At 46.3% G+C, this 18,531-nt stretch overlaps 1 protein-coding gene across 3 annotated transcripts in view; it reads left to right on the top strand.

Moving 5' to 3' along the window:
• Positions 1 to 3,969, top strand: part of pum1 (pumilio RNA-binding family member 1) — an 88,493-nt gene extending 84,524 nt beyond the window's left edge. For all 3 annotated transcript variants that reach the window (XM_078423358.1, XM_078423359.1, XM_078423357.1), the window contains one exon: positions 1,258 to 3,969. In XM_078423358.1, the coding sequence (XP_078279484.1) occupies positions 1,258 to 1,389 (132 nt within the window). In that variant the 3' untranslated portion in view covers positions 1,390 to 3,969. The remainder of the gene's footprint in view (positions 1 to 1,257) is intronic.
• Positions 3,970 to 18,531: the final 14,562 nt, after the last annotated feature.

Genomic DNA, 18,531 nt, shown 5'->3' with positions numbered 1-18,531 from the left:
GTAATCTTTTCACACAGTGGGTGGTGGGTGTATGGAACAAGCTGCCAGAGGAGGTATTTGAGGCTGGGACTATCCCATCATTTAAGAAACAGTTGGACAGGTACAAGGATAGCACAGGTTTGGAGGGTTATGGACCAAGCGCAGGCAAGTGGGACTACTGTAGCTGGGACATTGATGGCCGGTGTGGGCGAGTTGGGCCGAAGGGCCTGTTTCCACACTATCACTCTATGACTGAGCTCCACCTTCTATACCCTCGAGCTCCTGACCACCTATTCCCTGCACGTATTGCTTCCCCTCATCTCCCTCAAGAACAGTGTCTCCAAGCACATTGTCAACATGGCTTCTCTCCACAACCCTGCAAAGCATGTTTAAAAAAATCTCATTTTCCAATTGCTGCCTGTCGCCAATGTACTCTTCCTTTCCAAAGTCTTTGAGCATCATGTTACCCCGAAACCACATCTATCTTGATTTGTTTTTTTAGTTTATTGTCACGTGTACCGAGGTACAGTGAAAATATTTTGTTGCGTGCTATCCAGTCAGCGAAAAAACAATACATGATTACAATTTAGCCGTCCAGTGTTTCATGCAGGATAAAGGGAATAATGTTTAGCGCAAGACAAACTCCAGTAAAGTGTGCTTAAAGGTGGCCAAGGGTCTCCAATGTGGTTGATGGTAGCTCAGGACTGCTCTCTACTTGGTGATTGAATGGTCAGTTGCCTGATAACAGCTGGGAAGAAACACTCCATCAATTTGGAGTTAGTATAGTATTTGTCACGTGTACAGTAAGAAGCTTTTTGTAGGTGTTTTCACACTTCTGATGAGAGTACCTTTTGCCTGATGGGAGAGATGAACTGATTCTGAGATATTTAGCCAGTCATATGGCACGGAATGTCATATGGCACGGAAACAGGCCCTTTGGCCCAACTTGCTCATGCTGACCAAGATATCTGTCTAAGCTTGTCCCATTTGCCAGCATTTAGCCCATATCCTTCTAACCTTTTCCTATCCACGTACCTGGCCAATTATCTTAAATATTGTTATAGTTCCTGGCTCAACTACCTCTTCTTCAGAAAAACACACTTTATTGAGGGGTAGCCAGCCAGCTGTGTTGATGTTCAGCCAAAGTTCAGGGAATGCAACATTGGCAGGTGCTCTGCCCTAAAACAATGTTCCGCGGTCGGTATATTTTACTGGCAGGAGCTGGGAGAGAGAAACTACCCACCCTTGTGACTCGATGTTTGAAATCTCTCTTTGCAGATCAGGCCTCACATAGCAACCCTTCGCAAATACACTTACGGAAAGCACATCTTGGCCAAACTTGAAAAATATTACATGAAGAATGGAGTGGACCTGGGCCCTATCGGCGGGCCACCGAACGGAATGCTGTAAATGTGAAATTTTTAAAAGCGGAGTAACTCCTCTTCCCAAAACCCTTTCCTGGGGGACTAAAACGTTGATGTGATAACCAGCAACCTAATTTTCCACCTCTGCAGGCTCATAAAACAAAAAAACACCTTGATTTTAGGTTGCCATACCACGCTAACAAAAAGCAAACCAATTTAGTTCCTTCAGTGAAAGCATTTATAAATTTTATTTTAATGTTATGTATATATTATATGTGATGCTTAGCAATTCCCAAACTCCTAAATTTTTCTCCAGGAGATGTTCACACTTTTTTTTTGGTTAATTTTTTTGGAAATGATCACTGCCCTGCTTTTCTACCTTGTCTCAGTGATGTATAGATATAGTTGTACATAAGGTTTAAGATAAAAAGAAAAATACATCCAAATTGTGATATTTTAGTCATCCCCATTACATGTACAAAAAGTAGAAAAGTTCAGGGCGCTTTTTGGTGAAATTGGGCTTGTGTTACACGCAGATCTGGCTCAATATACTCCTGCTGTGACATTAAGATATGCAGGAAATTGAAATCTACTTGTAATTATCTTTTTTCATTATGGACATGAGCTTTTCAGCAATTATTTGGCAAATTTATATTTAAATCAGTTACGCAGGTTTTCAAAACATATGACAATTAACTTTAAAATGAAAGTTGTGTGTGTAAAAAAAAAATTTAAATGGGTGCTGTGAGCGCCATTTTTCATAATTTCCCCTAACCTGTGGGTGTTTTTAAACCTGAATACCTGGTGTTTTTATGATTTTTTTTTGTTGCATTGACTGCCCCCTGCCCCCTGCTTTCTGGCTGTCTCAGATTCCAGATATGCTGTTTGGTTCTCTTTCATGTTGAATTCAACAATGGAACACAATTTCTGTCGTCTGCACCCTCTTTAAATAGGTGTGTGGCTTGCCTCCTATTCCTTCAACTGGTAGGTGTGTACAATAAAATATAGAACCAAGAGGACTGAATGTTTTACAAATTTCAGCCTGAGGAAGACAAAATGAAATCCAACCAAATGTTTGGTCTTGCTTATAAATATGTAGTGTATAATTGTTGTAGACTTTGCATATATATTTGTAGTTTTTTCCTTTTTTGGCAATTTGATGTCTATCTGTATCTAAAATGTACCCTAGTAGTGGAGCATAATTTGACTGTACAATTGTACATTTGTAAACCTCTATAATGTAAATGTGGAAAGTTTGAACCAACTTTAACCCTTTGAAAACAAAATAAGACTGTGCATTTCAGTGTATATTCACATTTTTTTCCTTTTGTCGTTAGCATATAGTATTGTACAATGTAAATTCTCAATCAGAAGTAAATTTTTGAAGGAAAATGTTCTATCTTTATACAGCTTAGGGAATGTAAAACACTTGCTTTCTTTTTAATCTGTCACTCGATGGAACGGTAGTCTTTATAAATGTTGTGGAAAATTAATAATCTGTTCACATAGAACTTTTACAAATATTGTAATTTTTTTTGTTTGTTGTGACAGTAAAAACAAATTGTGCATAGCAACAGAACCCCCTAGTTACCATGAAAATGAAACTTCCTGTTCATCTTGTAAAGTGTGGACCTACCCCTTTTGTACAGAAGATACCTGTATTTTGCATTTTTGTCTACTTGTAAGTGAATGTATGATACTGTCAATTTTCTTGGTTTGAATATAGAAATGTAACACTACATTCATGATGTACATTTACAGAAAGCCTTGTGTATATTTCCAGAAGAACTTTTGCAAGTACACCTGTAACCATATGTGTATAATTAACAAACCTGTGTATGCTTGGCCTCTGCAAATATTTTTTGTAACTTTTTTCTTGTGTAGATTGTCTCTTAAAAACAATGCGTGCTCTTTATTTTGAAAAGAAAAGTACTTTAAAATCTGTACTTGTGTTTTAAAAAAAAAACTGGGTCGTTTGGTTAGACATTTTTGGAAAACATCATTAAAAGAGCTAGTAATTCGATCGTTTCTATGGTAGCTATTTTATAAGTAATTTTACTTGCGGCATTTCAGCTTGGGGTTTTCTGCGTTTTAAAAATATATATATATGATAAAGGGCTTTTTCCTGAAATCATGTAGTGATAATGTCACCCATATGCTTTGTCTCCCTATTTCTGTGAGCGTCTGACCATTGACACAGAGCATTAGATGGTGGGGCAGATGCGTTCTGGCCTGACGTTTGCATTCTGTACCTGGCCTTGGTCGGTCATTGAGAAAGCAACAGTGGCCCTGGCCATTGTAGAACGGGCTTCACTAGGAAAACAAGAGTCCAGATACAATGCCCATCCCATCCCATGCCCTTACTTTGAGCCCAGTCAACTGCAGAGATCAAGCATGTAACCTGAGGCTTAGTCTGAATGGGTTGCAGTTGAATTCTGCCTGGGAGGTTTTGTTGGGGGGGCAGGATTGGGGTAAGAGACATTAAGTTCCAATTCGTAACCTGTACAAATCCTCTTAACCATACATATTTCAGATGTTAGAACTTTGTATCAAAATCTTGAATGTAAAGTGTTGTATATCTTATACATTTGTAGTCGGCAGTGAAATTATTTAATGTTTTACAATTAAGTCATGTCTTTCAATTTTGTGATAAAAAAATTTGTTAACTTTTCAACAAAAAAAAATTAGATCAAAACAATTGAACTTTCTCAAATGAGCATTTTTTTCCCTTTGCAAAAAGTCTTGGGGGTCATGTTACCTCTTTGGAATACTGTTAGCCTTATTTCCCATCAGCATCGGGACTCCCGATAAAAGTGAGTTGCTTTGGTCTGTGGCACGTGTTCTTAAAGCCAATAAGATCATCTGAAATTCGGAGATTAATTTCAAAACCACAAAAAAATGTGTCCTGTGTGGGATTTTAGTTCTTGCACTTTGTAGCCAGAATCTTCTTGTGTTCTGGTCAAGTAATCGATTGGCTTGTAGCGTCAAAATGAATGGAAAGTACACCAGAGAGGAGTGTGTTAGGGAGGGGAAGGTAAACGGGGTTGGCTACTCGACTAACTTTCAAAACCCCCATCTTGGAACAAGTTGCCACATTTCATCCAAAGTGGATTTTCCTAAAATTCAAAGCCGCAGCTGCTGGATCTCTCATTTAAAAACAAATGGCTGGAGATAAATCTGTCGGCTTTCCAGGGTGTGTGCCTGGTTGCTTTGTTACCTTCCCCTTGTCACTGAGCAAAGAGCAGTCAGACGGCCTCCGGGGATGGAAATAATTACATTCTAATCTTGACAATAGTTTTCGCATTCCTCCACTGCCATTAACATGATACAATGCATCGCAGTTTGATTCCTGAGGGATGTTTGCTTGCACCCTTTCTGCTTGTCATGCCTTCATTTGGCAACAGTCTGTAGGGACCCCAAAGACATCCTGCACTTGAGCAGCCTGTGATATCTGGTGTAGGAAAATAACTGCAGATGCTGATACAAAGGTATCACAAAACGCTGGAGTAACTCAGCAGGTCAGGCAGCATCTAGGACAGAGGGAATGGGTGACGTTTCGGGTCGAGATTCATGCCCTGTCCAGCTTCAGTCTCCAGAAGCAGGTGTCTGACTAGTTTCAGAGGCAGCCAGACCTGATTCATTAGACTTTTGTAGATTATAGGATGGAAACAAGACATTCGGCCCATCGGATCAGCACTGACCAGCAATTTCCCTGTAAACTAGCACACTCCTGCCCACAAGAGACACTACAATTTTACCAAAGCCAATTAACCTACAAACCTGTTTGCCTTTGGAGTGTGGGAGGAAACTGGAGCACCCGGAAGAAATCCACGTGGTCACGGGGAGAACGTACAAACTCCGTACAGACAGCACCCGTAGTCAGGATCGAGCATGGGTTTCTGGCATTTTAACGCAGCAACTCTACCGCCGCGCCACTGTGCTGCCCCATTACTTCACATGGTGGACACAGGTTAAATAACATGGGTGTGATACTACTGGGACAGACCTTTCACTTCGTGGATAGGCACAAAAAGCAGGAGTAACTCAGCGGCACAGGCAGCATCTCTGGAGAGGGAACGGGCGACGTTTCCGGCCGAGACCCTTCTTCAGACTGGTTTCACACAGGTCTCACTGACAAACCCTGCACTTTGAAGAGCTGAATGTCCGATGGACTGCAAGGTTCTTGGATTGCTGCCTTTTAGGGGGAGAACAATGGACAATGGGGACCGCTGGGGGGGAAACAATAAACAATGGGGACCGCTGGGGGGGAGGGAAGAACAATAGACAATGGAGACCGCTTGGGGGGGGGGGGGGAGAGAGAACAATGGGGACCGCTGTGGGGGAGGGGGGGGGCGAACAAAGGAGGTGGGCGTACTGTGGCCGCCATTTTGTATACCTTCGGTATGCAAGCAAAGAATTTCATTGTGCCTTGTCACGTGACAAAAGTATTCCATTTCATCACAACTCTAGATTTTGCTCTTGATGACGGGCGCAATGTGTGTGAACTTGTACTGTGGTATTAAGTGGGTAGGAAGGAAATGGATTCTCCCCAGGGCAGTGACGAATACTTGCCCACCACGAGAGGAAGGTGTGAATGATTTATTGTGAACCTGATTGCCCCTCCTCGCCATTATAGAATGCAGTGCCTGTAGCTTGTTAAGAAATACTGAAGATGAAAATGGCACCAGGTTCAGCTGCTGTCATTTTAGGGTCATAAATGATGGGAGTAGAATTAGGCCATTCGGCCCATCAAGTCTTCTCTGCCATTCAATCATGGCTGATCGATCTCTCCCTCCTAACCCCATTCTCCTGCCTTCTCCCCCTAACCTCTGACACTGTACTAATCCACAATCTATCACTGCCGTGCAAATATCCACTGACGGCCTCCACAGCCTCCTGTGGCTAAGAATTCCACAGATTAACCACCCACTGACAACAACAAAAATCTCATCTTCCTAAAAGAACATCTTTTAATTCAGAGGCTATAACCTCTGGTCCTAGACTCTCCCACTGGTGGAAACATCCTCTCCACATCCACTCTATCCAAGCCTTTCACTATTCTGTACGCTTCAATAAGGTCCCCCCCATCGCGGTCACCTTCCTGGACGTCAAGAGTTCAAGAGCAATTTATTGTCACGTGAACCAATTAAGGTACAGTAAAATTTAAGTTACCATACAGCCCTACCAAGTGAACAGCAACAAGACACACAGCCACATAAAATACAATTTAACATAAACATCCACCACAGCGGATTCCTCACTGTGATGGGAGGTAACAAAGTTCAAGCATCTTCCTCTTTGTTCACCCGCAGTCGGGGCTGTTAAACCACCTGCCGATGGTCCCATGTCCGAGGCCCTCGCGTCGGGATGATCGAAACTCCCCGCGTCGGGACGGTTGAAAAAAACGGCATTGGAGCTTCCGAATTGTCTCTTACCAGAGGCTTCACGGTGATAAAGTCCACAGGCCTCATGGTTGAGGCACCGCGGACTTTTTTACATTTATTGCATTAGAACGCAGAACAGCACTGCAAAGGAGCTGGCCCTTCGATCCAGAACGTTTGTGCCGAACGTGATGCATATTTAAACTGATCTTGTCTGCCTGGACATGATCCATGTCTCTCTATTCCCTGCTCTTCCATGTGCCTGTCCAAACGCCTCTTACAAAGCCATTGTTTTACAAGAGAGAGGGCAGTTGTTGCATCAAGCACCTGCTCTGTAAAGAAGCCTGAAACAGATTGAACCACATATGCTCGATGGTGAATGAAAAATTTAAAATGCAGACACCGGAAACCAGAAATAAAATAAAACTACTGGAAAAGCTCAGGGGGTCAGGCGGCATTTGTGGAAAAAGGAGCAGCTAACATTCCAGTTTGTGCCAGGGCTGGTTCTTTGCCTCTTTCATTTATACAGTCAGGCCTACTGGACATCTGACCTACCATCTACCTCATTGGAGACCCTTGGACTGTCTTTGGACTTTTCCTTGCACTAAATGTTATTCACATTATTCCCTTCATGTTGTACTGCATCACACAGTGGATGTCTCGATTGTATAGTCTTTCCGCTGATTGGTTAGCACGCAACAAAAGCTTTTCACTGTACCTCGGTACACGTGACAATAAACCACTAAACTAAACCAAGCAATGCAACATTGGCAACGCATTATGCAGATAAGATGCCTCAGCTGCCCCTTAGAAACATAGAAAATAGGTGCAGGAGTAGGCCATTCGGCCCTTCGAGCCTTCACCGCCATTCAATATGATCATGGCTGATCATCCAGCTCAGTAACCTGTACCTGCCTTCTCTCCATACCCCCTGATCCCTTTAGCCACAAGGGCCACATCTAACCCCCTCTTAAATATAGCCAATGAACTGGCCTCAACTACCTTCTGTGGCAGAGAATTCCACAGACTCGCCACTCTCTGTGTGAAGAAATGTTTTCTCATCTCGGTCCTAAAAGACTTCCCCCTTAAGCTGTGACCCCTAGTTCTGGACTTCCCCAACATCGGGAACAATCTTCCCGCATCTAAACCCCTTAAGTATTTAATATGTTTCTATAAGATCCCCCCTCAGTCTTCTAAATTCCAGCGAGTATAAGCCTAGTCTATCCAGTCTTTCTTCATATGAAAGTCCTGCCATCCCAGGGATCAATCTGGTGAACCTTCTCTGTACTCCCTCTAAGGCTAGTTCATCCTATTTAAGAGAAATTCCATTTGTTTCACCCATTGTCCTCCAACTTCTCACTATCCCACATGGAACACCACACCACGGACCCACAATGTCCTCAACCAATTTGTGTGTAGGGAAAAAAACTGCAGATGCTGGTTAAAACTGAAGGTAGACACAAAATGCTGGAGTAACTCAGCGGGTCAGGCAGCATCTTGGGAGAGAAGGAATGGGTGGCCCTTGGGTCTCGACCCGAAACGTCACCCATTCCTTCTCTCCCGAGATGCTTCCTGACCCGCTGAGTTACTCCAGCATTTTGTGTATACCTTTGTTTCGCTCTTTCACAATTCGAAGTTCCCAGAACTGAAATGTTAACACCACTTTCCACAGATGCTGTCTGACCTGCTGAGATATTCCAGTGTATTCTGTTAAATTGTTTCCACGGCCTGCCAGTTCTCTTGCGCCCTCTGCTGTGCTGAGTAGGGATTTCCGCCACACTGATGTCAAGTCAAGTCAAGTCAATTTTATTTGTATAGCACATTTAAAAACAACCCACGTTGACCAAAGTGCTGCACATCTGATTAGGAAAAAAAAAAAGAAACATACAGTGGCAGGTAGCCAAACACAACGGCGCGGCCATCTTGAACAAAATGTTTAACTAAAGCTTAGGTCGAGGCTTACAAGATTAGGAGGGACATAGGTAAGATATATACTCTGAATCTTTTTCCCAGCATGGTGTCGTCTAAAACTAGAGGGCATAGGGATAAGGAGAGAGGAGAAATTGAAAGGATATCTGAGGGGCACATTTTTCCACACTGAGGATTATAGTTGCATGGAATTATTTACCAAAGATGTGTGTGCACATTGGTTTCCTGAGTATAAAAAAAATTTAGACATATGATTTTAAAAGACATTTGGGCAGATGTAGGGATACGAAGGGGTTGATGGGCAAAATGCAGGCAACTGGAACTAGCCCAGTATGTCAATTTACTTGTGTGGGAAGGAACTGCAGATGCTGGTTTAAACCGAAGATAGACACAAAAAGCTGGAGTAACTCAGCAGGACAGGCAGCATCTCTGGAGAGAAGGAATGGGTGTGATGTTTTGGGTCGAGACCCATTCCTTCTTTCCAGAGATGCTGCCTGTCCTGCTGAGTTATTCCAGCTTTTGTGTCTATGTCGATTTACTTGGCATAAGCAAGGTGGGCCGAAGGGCCTGTTTCGATGCTGTACAACTCTCTGAGCCCTGCCTTCTGCTCCACGTAAGGGCAACACGGTGGCACAGCAGCTCAATGGTACAGATGCTTCCTGACTTACATAAGGATTACATCCCATGGACCCTTGTGTAAGTCAGATGTGACATAAATCAGGAGACCATATGGGAGCATCCGTGAGAACAGCTGACTAGCCTGAGCAAACCGTAAAGATAAACAGGTATCACTGAGGTAAGTGTCATCTGTTCCATTGGAAATGGGAGCTGCTAACAAGATTTTATAATATGTCAACAGCTGGCAAGATTTCCTTTCCAGCTGGAAAAACATTGCAAATAAAACAAACTGCTGGAGTAACTCAGCGGGACAGGCAGCATCTCTGGAGAGAAGGAATGGATGACGTTTTGGGTCGAGACCCTTCCTCGGACTGATGTCAGGGGAGAGGGAGACACATAGATAAGGAAGTGTGAGGTCAATAGGAATGAAGATCCAGCGAAATGTGGAATAGATCATTGTTAGCTGGGAGAAGGTGACAAGCAAGCAAACAGATAGAATGTAGTCGGAGACAGTTAGACTGGTCGTAGAACTGGGAAGGGGGAGGGATGGCTGGACAGGGAAAGCAAGGGTTACTTGAAGTTAGAGAAGTATAATGTTCATACCGCTGGGGTGTAAGCTGCCCAAGAGAAACATGAGGTGCTGTTCCTCCAATTTGAGTTGAGCCTCACTCCGACAATGGAGGAGGCCCAGGACAGGAAGGTCAGTGTGGGAGTGGAAGTGTTTAGCAACCGACAGATCAGGTAGGTTTAGGCCGACTGAGCGGAGCTGTTCAGCATAACGATTGCTGAGCCTGCACTTGGTCTCGCCGATATATAGGAGTCCACACCTGGAACAGCGGATAAAGAAGATGAGGTTGGTTTCTCGTTCCACAGTTACTGCTTGACCTGCTGAGTATTCCCAGCATTTTTGTAAAATGTCAGATTTTCAGTATATGTACCTCCCTGCTCTGATTCACAATCAATGAACTTTAAAAAAAAAAAGAAAACTGGCTAAAATTGAGAGACAGGAACTTTGAGTAGGAGAAATATGGAACTGCAGATGCTGGTTTACAAAGAAAGGACTCAAGATGCTGGAGTAACTCAGCGGGTCAGGCAGCATCTCTGGAGAACATGCCTCGGGTCGAGATCCTTCTTCAGACTGTTTCAATTAGGGCGGCACGGTGGTGCCGAGGTAGACTTGCTGTCTAACAGCACCAGAGACCCGGGATCTCCCCCGACTATGGGGTGCTGTCCGTATGGAGTTTGTACGTTCTCCCTGTGACCGTGTGGGTTTTCTCCGGTTGCTCCTTCCACACTCCAAGGCCGTACAGGTTTGTAGGTTAATTAACTTCTGTAAAATTGTAAACTGTCCCTTGTGTGAAGGATAATGCTAGTGAACAGGGTGATTGCTTGTCCTCTGTAAATTCCCCCTAGTGTACAGGGAATGGTTTAGAAAGTGGGACAACATAGAACTCGTTTGAATGGGTGATCGTGATCGGCGTGGACTCAATGCACCAAAGGACCTATTTCCATGCAGTATCTCTAAACTAAATGGATGTCTAATGAAGAAAAAATATCTCAGGTTACAAAACTAACAGCAATCATAAGATGGCAGTATAGCTCCATATGTTCGATCAGTATTTTAAGTGCTGGAGTAACTCAGCGGGTCAGGCAGCATGTATGTTTCTAAATGTATTAATTGTGTCTGCCATTTTGGGTTGCTAACTGTCCCGTATTAGCCGGGACATCCCGTATTTTGGGCTAAATTAGTTTGTCCCGTACAGGACCGCCCTTGTCCCCTATTAGTAGGGTTGCCAACTTCTTCACTTCCCAAATAAGGGACAAAGGGTGACGTCACTGCCCCGCGCCCCATTGGTGGAGCGGGAGCACGTGGCCGCTGGCTGTGTGAGGTCACGTGGGGCGCGGGGCGGTGACGCCACCTTGTCCCGTATTTGGGAGTGGGGAAGTTGGCAGCCCTACTGCCTTTGCTTTGGAGGACAACCACTAGCTGATAGGTTTAAGTGGGAGATGTTTTGCAAGGTCACGTGGCAGTGCTGCATGTAAATATATCTTGTGGCCCTGGAGACTTAAAAGGTCTCAGGTTGTAACCTTTGGCCTCACGAGACCATCAATAGTGCCTGGTGTCTTGTATCCTTTCACCGACTGTGGGAGCCACTGTCAGCATTTCCTGCCCCAACCTAATCTTCTTTGAGAATGTGGGGGTGAGCTGCCTTCTTGTACCCCTGCAGCAGTTTCACAGCAGAGAGGTTCCATACTGACGGAGAAACATTCTCGCCACAGTTGTGCAGCGGGTAGAGCTGCTGCCTCACCGCGCCAGAGACCCGGGTTCAATCCATCGTCTATATCTCTCTCGTTTCCCATTCCCCTGATTAGTCTGAAGAAGGGTAAGAAAATAACTGCAGATGCTGGTACAAATCAAAGGTATTTATTCATAAAATGCTGGAGTAACTCAGTAGGTCAGGCAGCATCTCAGGAGAGAAGGAATGGGCGACGTTTCGGGTCGAGACCCTTCTTCAGACTGATGTCAGGGGGGCGGGACAAAGAAGGATATAGGTGGAGACAGGAAGACAGTGGGAGATCTGGGAAGGGGGAGGGGAAGAGAGGGACAGAGGAACTATCTAAAGTTGGAGAAGTCAATGTTCATACCGCTGGGCTGCAAGCTGCCCAGGCGAAATATGAGGTGCTGTTCCTCCAATTTCCGGCGGGACTCACTATGGCACTGGAGGAGGCCCACGACAGAAAGGTCAGACTGGGAATGGTTGGGGGAGTTGAAGTGCTCAGCCACCGGGAGATCAGATTGGTTAACGCAGACCGAGCGCAGGTGTTGAGCGAAGCGATCGCCGAGCCTGCGTTTGGTTTCGCCGATGTAAATAAGTTGACATCTGGAGCAGCGGATGCAATAGATGAGGTTGGAGGAGGTGCAGGTGAACCTCTGTCTCACCTGGAAAGACTGTTTGGGTCCTTGGATGGAGTTGAGGGGGGAGGTAAAGGGACAGGTGTTGCATCTCGTGCGGTTGCAGGGTCTCGACCCGAAGCATTACCCATTCCTTCTCTCCGGTGATGCTGCCTGTCCCGCTGAGTTACTCCAGCATTTTGTGTCTATCTTCAGCCTATGATCTGCCAGTCTTTGTCCGACCCCTCGTCTCTTTCAGATTCCCCCCCCCCCCATCCCCCTACAATCAATCTGAAGAATGGTCTTGACCCGAAATGGTGCCTATCCATCTTCTCCTGAGATGCTGCCTGACCCGCTGAGTTATTCCAGCATTTTATGTCTACCTTCGATTTAAACCCCAGCATCTGCAGTTTTTTTCCTATGATATTTCAGCAGACAGGGTAAGGATGCAGGATTCCCTGCTCATTACATGGCGGCACGGTGGCGCAGCGGTAGAGTTGCTGCCTTACAGCGAATGCAGCGCCGGAGACTCAGGTTCGATCCTGACTATGGGCACCGTCTGTACGGAGTTTGTACGTTCTCCCCGTGACCTGCGTGGGTTTTCTCCGAGATCTTCGGTTTCCTCCCACACTCCAAACACGTACAGGTATGTAAGTTAATTGGCTGGGCAAATGTAAAAATCGTCCCTAGTGGGTGTAGGATAGTGTTAGTGTGCGGGGATCGCTGGGCGGCGCGGACCCGGTGGGCCGACGGGCCTGTTTCTGCGCTGTATCTCTAAATCTAAAACATCTACATCTCGGGGACACTGGTGTAGTCGAAGGCAGAGTGTGGGAGGTTAAAACCTCCATGGGTTCAGATGAACACCACCGTCCCAATCTGTGCAGCTGCATTTGAATTAATTTTAGCTGCAATTGTGTTAGAAAGCCCGCAGAGAGTGAATGCTCCTGTCTTTGGTAGCAACTTCGCTAGAAAGGTCGTTTTTTTTAAATATCAAAAAATACTTTATTCCAGAAAAAAATATTTACAAAGCATTTTCCTTTCAAAACTCCATTCGACATTCCCGGAGGATGTACATTCATTCAATACAGATATTCATTGCCAAATTGATACAAAATTATACAGAATCCCTTCCCTTATGTGGAGGGGCGTCTCTCTCCACCACACCCTGCCCCACATGTCCAGCAACGGAAGGACCCTAGACTGTGGTCCTCCCCCACAGGGCCTTGGCATTGGCTGCACCGAGCTTCAGTGCGTCCCTGAGCACGTACTCCTGCAGTCTGCAGCGGGCCAGTCGGCAACATTCCCCCACGGACAGCTCGCTCCGCTGGGAGGTCAACAAAGCTCGGGCAGACCAAGGAGCGTCTTTCACCGAGTTGATGACCTTCCAGCAGCACTCGATGTCGGTCTCTGAATGCGTCCCTGGGAACAGTCCGTAGATCACAGAGTCCTCTGTGACGGAGCTGCTCGGAACGTCGTTAGTGTTGGCGTGAAGTGGTCTCCTCACACTCTGACACCAACACTAAAGAGTGTAAACCAAACATCACAGCCCCACCAAACCACAACAGGGGGAGGGTGTGAGCTTCTGTTCTCAGGTGGAGATGACAATCTGCTTGAGGCACCCCAACTCCAATTACATTCACGTCACAGATAGAGCTGGTCACAAAAAGCTGGTCTAACTCAGCGGGGGTTGAGTATCAGTTTAGTTTATTGTCACGTGTACCGAGGTACAGTGAAAAGCTTTTGTTGCTTGCTAACCAGTCAGCAAAACGACAATACACGATTGTTGTTGTTTGTCCTTCGGGTTCGAAGATGACCATGACTTCACTTTCAGTTGGGGGATTGGTGACTGTGGGTCCGGAAGTGACTGGTGAGGCCAATCCGGGCCCGGAAGGCACGCCCACAGGTGGATGGGTGCCTCAGTGGAAGTGGAGGTAGCCCGGGCCTTACGCGCGGTACGTTTCCTCTGGGCCTCTGCAGTGCGTCTGTTCTCTGCTGCACGGGCTCCTGTGGTGAGCTTGCAACGCCAGGTTGGACGGTCCAGAGCAAGAGACTCCCAAGTGCTGAGGTTGATGTCCAAGTCTTTGAGGAACATGCATGGTTAGGGAATAATGTTTAGTGCGAGGTAAAGCCAGCAAAGTCCAATCAAAGATAGTCCGCGTGTCACCAATGAGGTAGATAGTCGCTCAGGACCGCTCTCTGGTTGTTGATAGAATGGTTCAGTTGCCTGATGACAGCTGGGAAGAAACTGTCCCTGGATCTGGAGGTGTGCGTTTTCACACTTCTGTACTTTTGTCCGATGGGAGAGGGGAGAAGAGGGAGTGGCCGGGGTGCGACTCGTCCTTGATTATGCTGCTGGCCTTGCCGAGGCAGCGTGAGGTATAAATGGTGTAGATGGAAGGGAGGTTGGTTGGTTTGTGTGATGGTCTGGGCTGCGTCCACAATCCGATACAATTTCTTACATAGAAACATAGAAAATAGGTGCAGGAGTAGGCCATTCGGCCCTTCGAGCCTGCACCGCCATTCAATATGATCATGGCTGATCATCCAACTCAGTACCCTGTACCTGCCTTCTCTCCATACCCCCTGATCCCTTTAGCCACAAGGGCCACATCTAACTCCCTCTTAAATATAGCCAATGAACTGGCCTCAACTACCTTCTGTGGCAGAGAATTCCACAGATTCACCACTCTCTGTGTGAAAAAAAACTTTCTCATCTCGGTCCTAAAAGACTTCCCCCTTATCCTTAAACTGTGACCCCTTGTTCTGGACTTCCCCAACATCGGGAATAATCATCCTGCATCTAGCCTCTCCAACCCCTTAAGAATTTTGTAAGTTTCTATAAGATCCCCCTTCAATCTTCTAAATTCCAGCGAGTACAAGCCGAGTCTATCCAGTCTTTCTTCATATGAAAGTCCTGCCATCCCAGGGATCAATCTGGTGAACCTTCTCTGTACTTGCGGATGGATCTGTTCCCACAGCGTGCTGTGAAGCACCCCGATAGCATGCTTTCTACGATGCATCTGTAGAAGGGCATCTCTGGAGATTAACATCATGCCCACGGCATTTGTAATTGAGTTAATCCTATTTGCATTAACGCCACTGATCTACTTTGTGACACGTTTGGAGATATAAGTTGCCAGGTTTGCCCCACTGCGATGCTGCTCTGGGTGGAGCTGGTGATGGCGAGGAGTGGGGCCGGTGGGAGAGGAGGGGAGACCGGAGTCTGGTTTACCACACCCTCGGGGTAGAGGCATCACCCCACGGCACAAGGATGGACGGGCGAGGGGAGGGACACAGCGTCCAAGGAAGGAGACGGCTGGAGGCCCCGCAACAGCCTGGGACTCGCCTGGAACAAGCACTGCTCTGAGGAACCAGTGTGGACACTGGAAATGGTGCCAGTACATGGTGCCTCTTGCATATGGGTCCAGTGGACTATTTCTGTACACTTGCTAATTGAAGATGGCAACACTCTACTGGACTGTTTGTAAGAAAAATAATTACACTGTGGTAGCCAAAGATGGGCACCAAATGCTGGAGACTCTGTCTGTGGGGTCATGGTCCAGGGGTAAGCAGGTGGAGGCATCAAAGAGTTGGCGCCTGGGCAGAAGAGGTCTGAAGAAGGGTCTCGACCCGAAGCGTCATCTATTCCTTTTCTGGTGAGATGCTGCCTGACCCGCTGAGTTACTCCAGCATTGTGTAGCCCTTATTTATCTACAGAGTCGTAGAGTGGTACAGTGCGGAAACTGGCCCTTCGGCCCAACTTGCCCACCCCGGCCAACATGTCCCAGCTACACTAGTCCCACCTGCCTGCGTTTGGTCCACATTCCACCAAACTTGCCCTATCCATGTGCACCTATCTTTGGTGTAATCCAATACCTGCACACCCCTTCTCATTTACATTGTCAGTTGCAGCTTCACAGAGGCAAGACGTGTTGGGGCAGAGATGGACAAATTCATGATTAGAACGGTTGTCAAGGGTTACGGGGAGACGTACAGGAAAAATGGGATTAGGAGGCAGAGATCAGCCATGATTGAATGGCGTAGACTCAATGGGCCGAATGGCCTAATTCTAATCCTATAACTTGTGAACTTGTGAATTGACAAGTCTACTGGAAGCTTTGATCCCTTTGATATTCATTCTCCCCTGCCTTGACGTCTGCCATGGGCTCTCCTGGTGCCTTGCTATTTCTTGCCAAGTTCACTTGTCACGTTCTCGTTGGAGCTACTACTGGGTGCAGGTTCAACAGCTGCCAGAAACAGATCCCTGACTGCCAACAACGCAACCAACAATTAGGGAATCTTTACCAACACCAACTCCAGGGGTATTAGTGAGCCACACATCATTGCTGGCAACACACAGGGTGAAAGGATTCTCCTACCCAAACACTAATACATGGTCAAAGACAGACACAAAATGCTGGAGTAACTCAGCGGGACGGGCAGCATCTATGGAGGGAAGGAATGGGTGATGTTTCGGTTCAGTCTGAAGAAAGGTCTCAACCCGAAACATCACCCATTCCTTCTCTCTACAGATGCTAGCCGTCCTGCTGAGTTACTCCAGCATTTTGTGTCTATCTTCAGTGTAAAGCAGCGTCTGCAGTTCCTTCCTAGTCGGGTTGCCCAGCTATTCATTCCAAACCTAAGAATAATTGATTGATTGATTGATTGATTGATTGATTAGAACGGGGGAGGGGGGATGAGGAGGGGAGATGGGGGACGGGGAGGGGGGACGGGGAGAGGGGGACGGGGATGGGGAGGGGGGAGGGGGGAGAGGGGATGGAGAGGGGGATGGGGGAAGAGGAGGGGAGGGGAATAAACTGGAGATGAGAAAAGACCAGAACAAATTAGCCTTTTCTCATTTCCAGTTTATTTCCCCAGAGTTCTGACCCGAAACGTCACCTATTCTTCTGCTCCAGAAATGCTGCCTGGCATGGACATTGTGGGCCGAAGGGCCTGTTCCTGTGCAGAACTGTTAGTTTGGTTGAATATTATTGTCAAAGTGAGGTGTTGCATTTTGGGAAGTCTAACTTTTCAGACCTACATAGTGAAGGGTTGGGCTCAGGGGAATTTTTAGATTTAAATTTAGAGAAACAGCGCGGAAACAGGCCCTTCGGCCCACCGGGTCCGCGCCGCCCAGCGATCCCCGCACACTAACACTATCCTACACACACTAGGGACAATTTTTACATTTGCCCAGCCAATTAACCTACAAACCTGTACGTCTTTGGAGTGTGGGAGGAAACCGAAGATCTCGGAGAAAACTCACGCAGGTCACGGGGAGAACGTACAAACTCCGTACAGACGGCTCCCGTAGTCAGGATCGAACCTGAGTCTCCGGCGCTGCATTCGCTGTAAGGCAGCAACTCTACCGCTACGCCACCGTGCCGCCCTTGTAGAGCAGAGGGATCTAGAAGTGCAGGTGCATCGTCTCTTGAAGGCAGAGTCGCAGGTAGATAAGGTGGTCAAAAAGACTTTTGGCATTTTGGCCTTCATCAGTCAGAGTACAGAGTACAGAGGTCATGTTGCAGTTGTATAAGACGTTGGTGAGGCTGCACTTAGAGTATTGTGTTCAGTTTTGGGCACCATGTTATAGGAAAGATGTTGTTAAGTAGGAGAGGGTGCAGAGAAGATTTACATAGATGTTGCCAGGATTACAGAGTGTGAGCTGTAGGGAGAGGTTGAGTAGGCTGTGTCTCTATACCCTGAAGTGCAGGAGGAGGAGGGGTAATCTTAGAGGTGTATAGAATCATGAGAGGAATGGATCGGGTAAACACACAGAGTCTCTTGCCCAAAGTAGGGGAATCAGGAACCAGAGGAAATAGGTTTAAGGTGGAGGAATTATATATATTTTTGCAATCTGAGGGGTAGTTTTTTCATACAAAGAATAGAAAAACAGGGATGTAATGCTGAGGCTTTCTTTGTAAGGCACTGGTCAGGCCGCATTTGAAATATTGTGAGCAATTGTGGGCACCATATCTGAGGAGGGATGTACTGGCTCTGGAGAGATTCCAGGGGAGGTTTACAAGAACGATCCAGGAATGAGTGGGTTAACCTATGCCGAGCTGGAGTTTAGAAGGATGAGAGGGCACCTCATTGAAACATAGAGAATAGTGAAATACCTGGATGGAGTGGATGTGGAGAGGATGTTTCTACTGGTGGGAGAGTCTAGAACTCAGAGTAAAAGGACGTACCTTTAAGAAGGAGATGAGGAGGAATTTCTTCAGTCAGAGGGTGGTGAATCTGTGGAACTCATTGCCACAGAGGCCTGTGGAGGCCAAATCAATGGATATTTTTATGGCAGAGATGGACAATTTCTTAATTGGTACCGAGGTACAGTGAAAAGCTTTTGTTGCGTCCAGTCCAGCGG

This window comes from Rhinoraja longicauda, chromosome 27 (assembly GCF_053455715.1).
Source record: "Rhinoraja longicauda isolate Sanriku21f chromosome 27, sRhiLon1.1, whole genome shotgun sequence".
NCBI classification, from domain to species: domain Eukaryota; kingdom Metazoa; phylum Chordata; class Chondrichthyes; order Rajiformes; family Arhynchobatidae; genus Rhinoraja; species Rhinoraja longicauda.
This window is presented reverse-complemented; position numbering and strand designations above follow the sequence as displayed.